Raw genomic sequence first — 7,814 nt, 5'->3', positions numbered from 1 at the left:
GCCAGTGGACCCAAGACACTGCATGGACCTCGGGCGGGCAGCAGTGTTAAGTGGCCAGGTACAAGTTATAGGTTATGCTGTGCAAGGGGCAGTGGTGAGCTGCCTCAAGCAGCGCAGAGTTCCAACTTGGTATTGATGTATAGCCACATCAGCAGTACTACTGAGGGAATATGTACAGGGGACAGAGCGGATGAGAAGTGGCTCATGCAAGGAAGTATGTTGGCCCACCCTGAGCGAAGTCATTGGGGATGCGTTGCAGCGCCTGCACCACAGCAGCCAGAGTGGCCCTGGGGTGGCCTGCCTTGCAGCCTGCTGTAATTCTGCGGCCGCCCTCCCCCTGCCATGGCTGCGCCTGGCTGAGGTCTGCGCTGCGCTGACTCCGCTGATAGTGCCCGTCGTGTGACCTGTGTCACACAGCCACGCATTGGACTTACTGCATGAGAGCCTTGCTCTCCTGCCCCCATGCCTGTCGAGACATGCATGCACCATGAGCGGCTTCAAAAGCAGCTTAGGGCTACTTCGTCATGCACAGATAAAGTACGGATGTATGTGTATGGACATCACCTCAGGGATGACTCTGTAGGGGATGACAGTGTCCTGTGCAGGGCCGTGGGAGAGATGGCAGGATTGGCGGCATTCCCTGCATGCATCACTCGTCTCAGCAAAGAGCAACTTGGACCCTCTTAGCGCTTTCATCTGTACTTAGTGACATCCCCCCGGTGTTCATGGACATGTCATGGGGGTCATGGTAAGGGCAGCTCACCCTCTTGGACGGTCTCTTCTGGCAGCCAGGGCTCAAACACCTCAGTGAATCGCACGAAGAACTTCCTGAGTGCCTCCTTGCAGTACTGCATGGCGACATGATCATGATAAGTGAGCTCAGGACTTGCACTGCTGAGCAGACTTCAAAAGCAGCAATCATGGCATGGTGACACACAGCTATGTGAGCAGAAAGGGCTCTGAGAATTTTGCGCACGTTTGGATCCTGATGCTGAGCCTGCTCATATTCTCTGAAGAGCCAGCTCAGCTCCGCCTCCTCTGTGTGGCTCTCACTGTCGAATGCACACGAGCTAGTCAGGGGCCAAATCCTCTAAGTAGTACTGACCCAAAGTCCAGTAACATGATCTTGGGAGAGCAATGTGATTTTAAACTTGAAACAACAGAGCCAGGATCGAAGAAGTTCACAGATGCTTTAAGCTAGACCGTGTTGATGGGCTCCAAGCAAGCTCTAAATCAAGTACAAAGTACCCCACTTTGAGTTGAAACCCAGGTCGAAAATCGAGGACAGGAATAAGTAAGAACTTCAAAGGAGTCATAGTCACAGATGTAAGCCCTGGCCTGGATACTTACTCGTAGAGGATGTCATGAAAGCTTTCCTGGGTCGTTACGACGCTAAGCTCCTTATTGTCGTCTTCGACGGACCCTTCTGCTTTCGTGAAAAGACTTCCTCTTATGAGCCTCCTCAGAAGAGCCATCCTACACGACTAAAGGATGGAGCATGTGCCTGGTGTTAGTGTCACTGGTAACGTATGAGGGACCGCACAACCAAACAGTGCAGGCAATTGAATGCACCAGCTCCATCATTCTTCACCATCTTCGTATCCAAGACGCACAATGGTGTGTGACAGCGATCCCAGATGAGACCTGGATCTCACTCAAACCCGTTAAATTCATTCGGCAGGCTACCCGCCCTTGCACCCAAGGCGGAAGGTGGGTGTGTGCATGCAAGGTGTCACCAAGAAACTCAATGGGATGCAGAAAAGCTCTGTAAATTTGGTTGCTTATCTTTTCTCAGGAATCTGCAGAGGAAGCATGGCAGTGTCTAGGTGGATTGCTGATTTGTTGAAATGGGCATGGCAGCATGAAGCCGATAAGTATGCATCTGTGGGTACACAGGTGCAATAAGTGTGCATCTGTGCGACACCGTGTGACTTGATTTTAGGCAAATGCACTGGCTTTCCTCTGAGACCATGAGCAGAAGAGTGTAAACTCTTACATATCAGGAGTGGACGTTATTTGTCTCGAGTTGTTGAGTTGTCCAAACTGTCAAGCACACCAGCGCCGATCAATGCTGCAGTGTCCTATAATATGTACTGCGGACTAAAAAGCATGAATGCAATTTTGTGCTGGCACCAGTTTGAGTTCCCCTAACAACCCTCCACTCCACTCACAGTCCAACAGTGCTCAATGAAATCACCAGGCTTGTCCTGTTATAGTGGTGCTGACCATTATGGTCCTCAACTGATGTGACAATAATGACACATGCCGTCACAGGCAGCCTTCATCACTTTAGCAATACACAACAGCTCTTGACAAATCCGCACAACCCTGCAAGAGTTCCTGAAAAAATATTGAGGGCCAAAGTCACCTATTCTCACAAGAGAAATTGCTTACTTTTTTTTATGGAAGACAACCCAGTACCTGTCCAACAAGGATTCCTAGTTGACATGTCCTGCCCAGCATCAAATTTCTCTGCAGAAATCAAATCTTGTGTGGTACAGAACATGCATGGACAATGGCCACACGTCTTCTGTCTGCTGTTTTACAACAGGGCTCATCTTCCGCTGTGCTGCTTTGCCGCCGCATTGATATAGCTCTGAAGCTGTGCTGCGTTGGCGTTTGCCCTAGACACGGTTTCAAGTGGGGTGGGGATGTTTGGCAGAGACTGCAGCGTTTCCACCGAGGGCCCCCCGCTGTTGCCTGCCACTGACTGAAGGGTCAGCGCGGCAAGTGACGCTGGCTGAATGGCTTGCTGCTGCTCTTGCCGAACTGCAGTGGCTTGCAATGAGGGTGACGGTGAGGAAGCGCCCAATGTGGCCGCGGAAGTGGGTGCTGTCTGGAAGATGGATGATGGGAAGCTGCCGGGAAGCAGCTTGGTCAAGAGGCCATCTGGCTTGTGAAATGGGATGGACCCCGACAGGATGCCGGGGATCAAGTCAGTTCCCTGCATGGCACATAACATATTCTATCAGTCAGTGTTGTGCACAGCACGCCGTCAGTGATCTCTCCCTTTCCCCTCAACAGGCATAGCAGAACAAAGACACAGACTGTTTATAGGCACACAGGCTAAGTAGCTACATGCAACAGGGCGGGCAGCCGCGTACCGTGGGACTCACTTGGACAGCAACGCAGTGCACTTGCTTACACCTGTAGAGCAAGCACGCAGCCATCAGTCTCTTCACCAGGCAGCTCTTGTATTTACATTTACGAGGCAAAGCAGGATCTAGCCAAAACCTGAGTCCCACAGCATCAAAGTGTGCCCCACAGCACAGTAATGGAAGCTGAGGCATGCCACTGGTGAAGAGACTGATGGTGAGTGCAGCATTGCAAGCCTTTGTCTACTTTTCTCAGTATGGAGGATGACTGTGACTTACAGAGAGGAGACGGCGGCCGGTGGTCTGGCCCTGGTTGAAGCCGAAGATGGCCTTGTGCACGTTGTCGTATGACACATCGCCAGAGGCGATTGAGGTAGCAGCGTCAACCTGCAACCAGTCACATGGCAGTCAATTATTTTCTAAGTTGAAAAGGCTGGAAGCCAACGCTGCTGCAATAATTTCAGCCAGCTTTGACATCTCAGAATAATGACAAAGGTAGTGCTGAATTGCTCACCTTCACGGCCTCGCTCAATAGCCTCCTGCCCTCGGTGCCTTGGTTGAACCCGAAGATTGCCTTGTGGACATTGTCGTATGAGATGTCGCCTGAAGCGATGGAGGTGGCAGCGTCAACCTGCAACCAGTCACATGACATTTAGAACTGTCCCAACCACAACAGGGCTGGTACTGCTGCACACAATTCCAGCCAGTTTTGACAACTCAGAATGTTGATAAAGGGGGTGCTAAGGGTCACACCTTCGCGGCCTCGCTCAATAGCCTCCTGCCCTCGGTGCCCTGGTTGAACCCGAAGATGGCCTTGTGCACGTTGTCGTAGGAGATGTCGCCGGAGGCAATGGAGGTGGCAGCGTCAACCTGCAACCAGTCACATGCAGATTGGAAACAGTCCGCAGCGAAGTGGCTTGGCAGTACTGTACGTCAGTGAAACGCTGATTCTAATTGCTGTGAGGGAGAGATGTCAACAGAAGCATGCATGGCAGCAGAAGTCATGACAGGATAGCTTACCTTCACGGCCTCAGACAGAAGGTGCCTGCCCTCGGTGCCCTGGTTGAAGCCAAAGATGGCCTTGCGTGCGTTGTCGTATGTCAGGTCGCCATTGGCAATGGAGGTAGCAGCGTCAACCTGCAGCCAGTCACTTGCCTTAGAACCTGCATGGTACCAGAGCATGCAGCGGACTCTTTATGAGGTGCTGAGAATTTGATTTGTCTCTCAGATAAGAGGGGACATCAGGTACCTTCACGGCCTCGCTCAACAGGTGCCTCCTGCCCTCAGTGCCCTGGTTGAAACCGAAGATGGCCTTGCGTGCGTTGTCGTATGTCAGGTCGCCCTGGGCAATGGAGGTAGCAGCGTCAACCTGCGGTCAATTGTAAGGATGTCAGAGAGATGCTAGTAACAAAGCAGCTAGACATGGGACCAGAAATCCAATATGTGTGATGAAGGATTGGCAAGCTCTGTGTGACACAGGATGACAAGGTATGAGACGAGAGGCGTACTTTGACGGCCTCAGACAACAGGTGCCTGCCCTCGGTGCCCTGGTTGAAGCCGAAGATGGCCTTGCGTGCGTTCTCGTATGTCAGGTCGCCATTGGCAATGGAGGTAGCAGCGTCAACCTGCAGCCAGTCACTTGCCTTAGAACCTGCATGGTACCAGAGCATGCAGCGGACTCTTTATGAGGTGCTGAGAATTTGATTTGTCTCTCAGATAAGAGGGGAAATTTGGTACCTTCACGGCCTCGCTCAACAGGTGCCTCCTGCCCTCAGTGCCCTGGTTAAAACCGAAGATGGCCTTGTGTGCGTTGTCGTATGTCAGGTCGCCCTTGGCAATGGAGGTAGCAGCGTCAACCTGCGGCCAGTGAAAAGATGTAAAGGAATGTCATGTGCCTAGAAGCTGCAAGAGCCAGATGGGATGAGAACATAATAAGATGACAAGAAAGCAGAGACACAAGTCAGAGAATTACCTTGACAGCCTCAGACAGAAGGTGCCTGCCCTCTGTGCCCTGGTTGAAGCCGAAGATGGCCTTGTGCACATTGTCGTATGAGATGTCACCGGAGGCAATTGAGGTAGCAGCGTCAACCTGCAGTCAAGAAGAAATGTCACTCAGACATAAAAAGACCGCTTCACACCAATTAGACGTGTCTGAGAGTGTCTAACGGTACTATTTTTAGACAATCTACGAGATAAGACACATTCGACATGCTCGACAATCAGACATGTGGACAATGCACAGACGCTGCAGACATTGATAAGACCTGGCATTGGACATTAGGAATGTCTGCATGTCTTATTTGGCTTGGACACTGAAGGATGTATAAAAATGTGAAATACTTTCAATTGGACACCTCTTTCAGTGTGTCTTATCTATCTGTCCAATTTCAGCAAGACATGTACACAAGATGGTCAGACAGCCTAAATCTGCTGGTTGACAAGCATTTTGCGCATGCAAAGTAATCACAGGTCTGTGAGGGAGAAATATCATGTCTGCAAAAAAAATAGCATGCATGGCAGGAGTCATGACGGGCACACCTTGACGGCCTCAGACAGAAGGTGCCTGCCCTCGGTGCCCTGGTTGAAGCCAAAGATGGCCTTGTGCGCATTGTCGTATGTCAGGTCGCCGGAGACGATGGAGGTAGCAGCGTCGACCTGCGGCCAATGAAATGATTGTCATGAGAGATGCAAAATTATCACTCATGTGAGAGCCAGAATGTCAATTCTGCGGATAGAAGCATGCATGGCGGCAGAAGTCATGAACGGCACACCTTGACGGCCTCGGACAGAAGGTGCCTGCCCTCGGTGCCCTGGTTGAAGCCAAAGATGGCCTTGTGCGCATTGTCGTATGTCAGGTCGCCGGAGACGATGGAGGTGGCAGCGTCGACCTGTACATATACACATGCACATTCAGGCGTTTGACAATTATGATGCATATCATGAGACACAGGGCACAAGGTGACCCTGTCATCAGACGCTTGCATCAAGCAAATTGACCGAGCGGTGCATGGACTCAATACATAGTGCATTAGAACCAGATTTGACCTGCATCTCTCACAAAACAGACGTGGTAGAAAAGCGACCCACCTTCACGGCCTCGCTCAACAGCCTCCTGCCCTCGGTGCCCTGGTTGAAGCCAAAGATGGCCTTGTGCGCGTTGTCGTATGTCAGATCGCCCTTGGCAATTGAGGTTGCAGCGTCAACCTACACATGCAATGCAAATTATTATTATCATTGAAAGGAGCTGTAGCTAGAAACATAGGCAGACGCTTTCATTGCTGTTCCTGCCTGTCAGAAACAAGCACTGGAATTCAGAGGTGACAAGGTGCAAGCATGCTTTCTCACCTTCACAGCCTCTGACAGGAGATGCCTTGGCTGGATCTGCATTCAAAAACACACGTTCAAGACAAGGAACCAAGCCAGTGGCAGTCTGTGGTACAAGCGAAAGCTATTTGTTGTGAGGGTGCTCAAGACAGGCATTGCAGGAGCACTCACCACTGAGCAGAGAGCTCCCTGGATGAGCAGGACGCTCAGAAGTGCCGCCATGCGCATCATGGCTTACTGCAGGGTGCAAACAATCCATCAGAACAGAACAGAAACGAAGCACTTCATCGGGTGCTCGTAAGTCAGATGAGCATCCTGCCCTGAGAGTCTACTGTTGCGACTGATGCCTCCAGATCAAACAATGCAGACAACACATTCCACTCATTCCAGGCTGCTTTCAGATTGCAGGCTGGGCGGCTATGGTTTCTGACCTCTAAAGAGCTATCCCCCGGTGTGGGAAGAACTTGCGTCGACAGGCGGCTCCGGGAAATGCACTGGTACACCTGCAGGCAATCAGGATTGCTTGTCAACCATGCAGGAAAGACACGGACACTGTCAACGAGGGCGGCAGGCTCCGAGCAGTTCAACTCGGGCGCCCAAAAAAAGCGGCATCCCCATTTTAAAGTTACTGGTGAGACACTTTACTCCCACGCCAGGCAGCTATCACAGGTTGCTACTCTAAGGCTCAGGAGGTCCCTCAGATCTTCTCCGCATACGAAAATGCTCGCTAGAAGGGGCACGCAAACTGACGGGTCACAGGGTACGACGAATGTTAACATGCCCCGCACCTCGTCCTACAATTAAGGCATCTTTGCCGGCGGTGGAACCACGAATGCCACAAAGAATTTGAAAGATCAGCCTGGGTCACGAAAAGACTGGCAAAGAGCTGCTGCCCCAGCTTGGCGCACTATGACGAAAACCCTGAATCCTAACGGCGCGCAAGACAGGCGCAGCGATTCAAAAGACAAGGCCAGGACAGCGCTGAAAAGTACAAACATTGCTGTGCAGACGCATCACAAGCAGCAACGCAATCCTGTCCGACAATATACTCGCAGCTCCTGACCCAGCCAGCCCAGAGCTGCCTTCTTCCCTGTTTTGCTGAAAACAAAAAGGGACGCTGTTCCCCAGGCTCGTTGACCCCAGGGACTGGTGGGTAAGAAGAAATGCATGCTTCTGGAGCTGCAGCAATGGAAAGGCACCAGCCTTTGCCTATTGAAAAGTTGCATCTTGAAGTAGGGATCCATTTGAAAAGTACAGACAGTGAGTCGGTGAACTTGCCTTCGATTGGCACAGGAGACTGGGTGCAATGCTGTTGCTTTATTGCTGCCCGCCCCTGTAATGTTGATCTTGCAGTCTGTATTGTTTTGCTTCACGACACTGCCTCCTTGAAAATCA

The 7,814-nt window shown here is 51.4% G+C and overlaps 1 protein-coding gene across 1 annotated transcript; it reads right to left on the bottom strand.

Annotated features, from left to right (window-relative positions):
- Window positions 1-1,977: 1,977 nt before the first annotated feature.
- Window positions 1,978-7,801, bottom strand: COCSUDRAFT_33164 (hypothetical protein). The gene is made up of 17 exons (XM_005648166.1): window positions 7,698-7,801; window positions 6,851-6,922; window positions 6,591-6,656; window positions 6,441-6,476; window positions 6,183-6,299; window positions 5,867-5,983; window positions 5,634-5,750; window positions 5,068-5,184; window positions 4,833-4,952; window positions 4,604-4,720; window positions 4,345-4,464; window positions 4,116-4,232; window positions 3,849-3,965; window positions 3,610-3,726; window positions 3,375-3,482; window positions 3,105-3,147; window positions 1,978-2,944 (listed from the first exon to the last, which is right to left on the bottom strand). Exons 3-16 carry the CDS (start codon window positions 6,648-6,650, stop codon window positions 3,142-3,144), a joined length of 1,386 nt encoding a protein of 461 aa, XP_005648223.1. The 5' UTR covers window positions 6,651-6,656; window positions 6,851-6,922; window positions 7,698-7,801; the 3' UTR covers window positions 1,978-2,944; window positions 3,105-3,141.
- Window positions 7,802-7,814: the final 13 nt, after the last annotated feature.

This window comes from Coccomyxa subellipsoidea (assembly GCF_000258705.1).
Source record: "Coccomyxa subellipsoidea C-169, whole genome shotgun sequence".
NCBI classification, from domain to species: Eukaryota; Viridiplantae; Chlorophyta; class Trebouxiophyceae; family Coccomyxaceae; genus Coccomyxa; species Coccomyxa subellipsoidea.
Note: the sequence above shows the minus strand (reverse complement) of the source record. Positions and strands in the feature narration are given on the sequence as shown.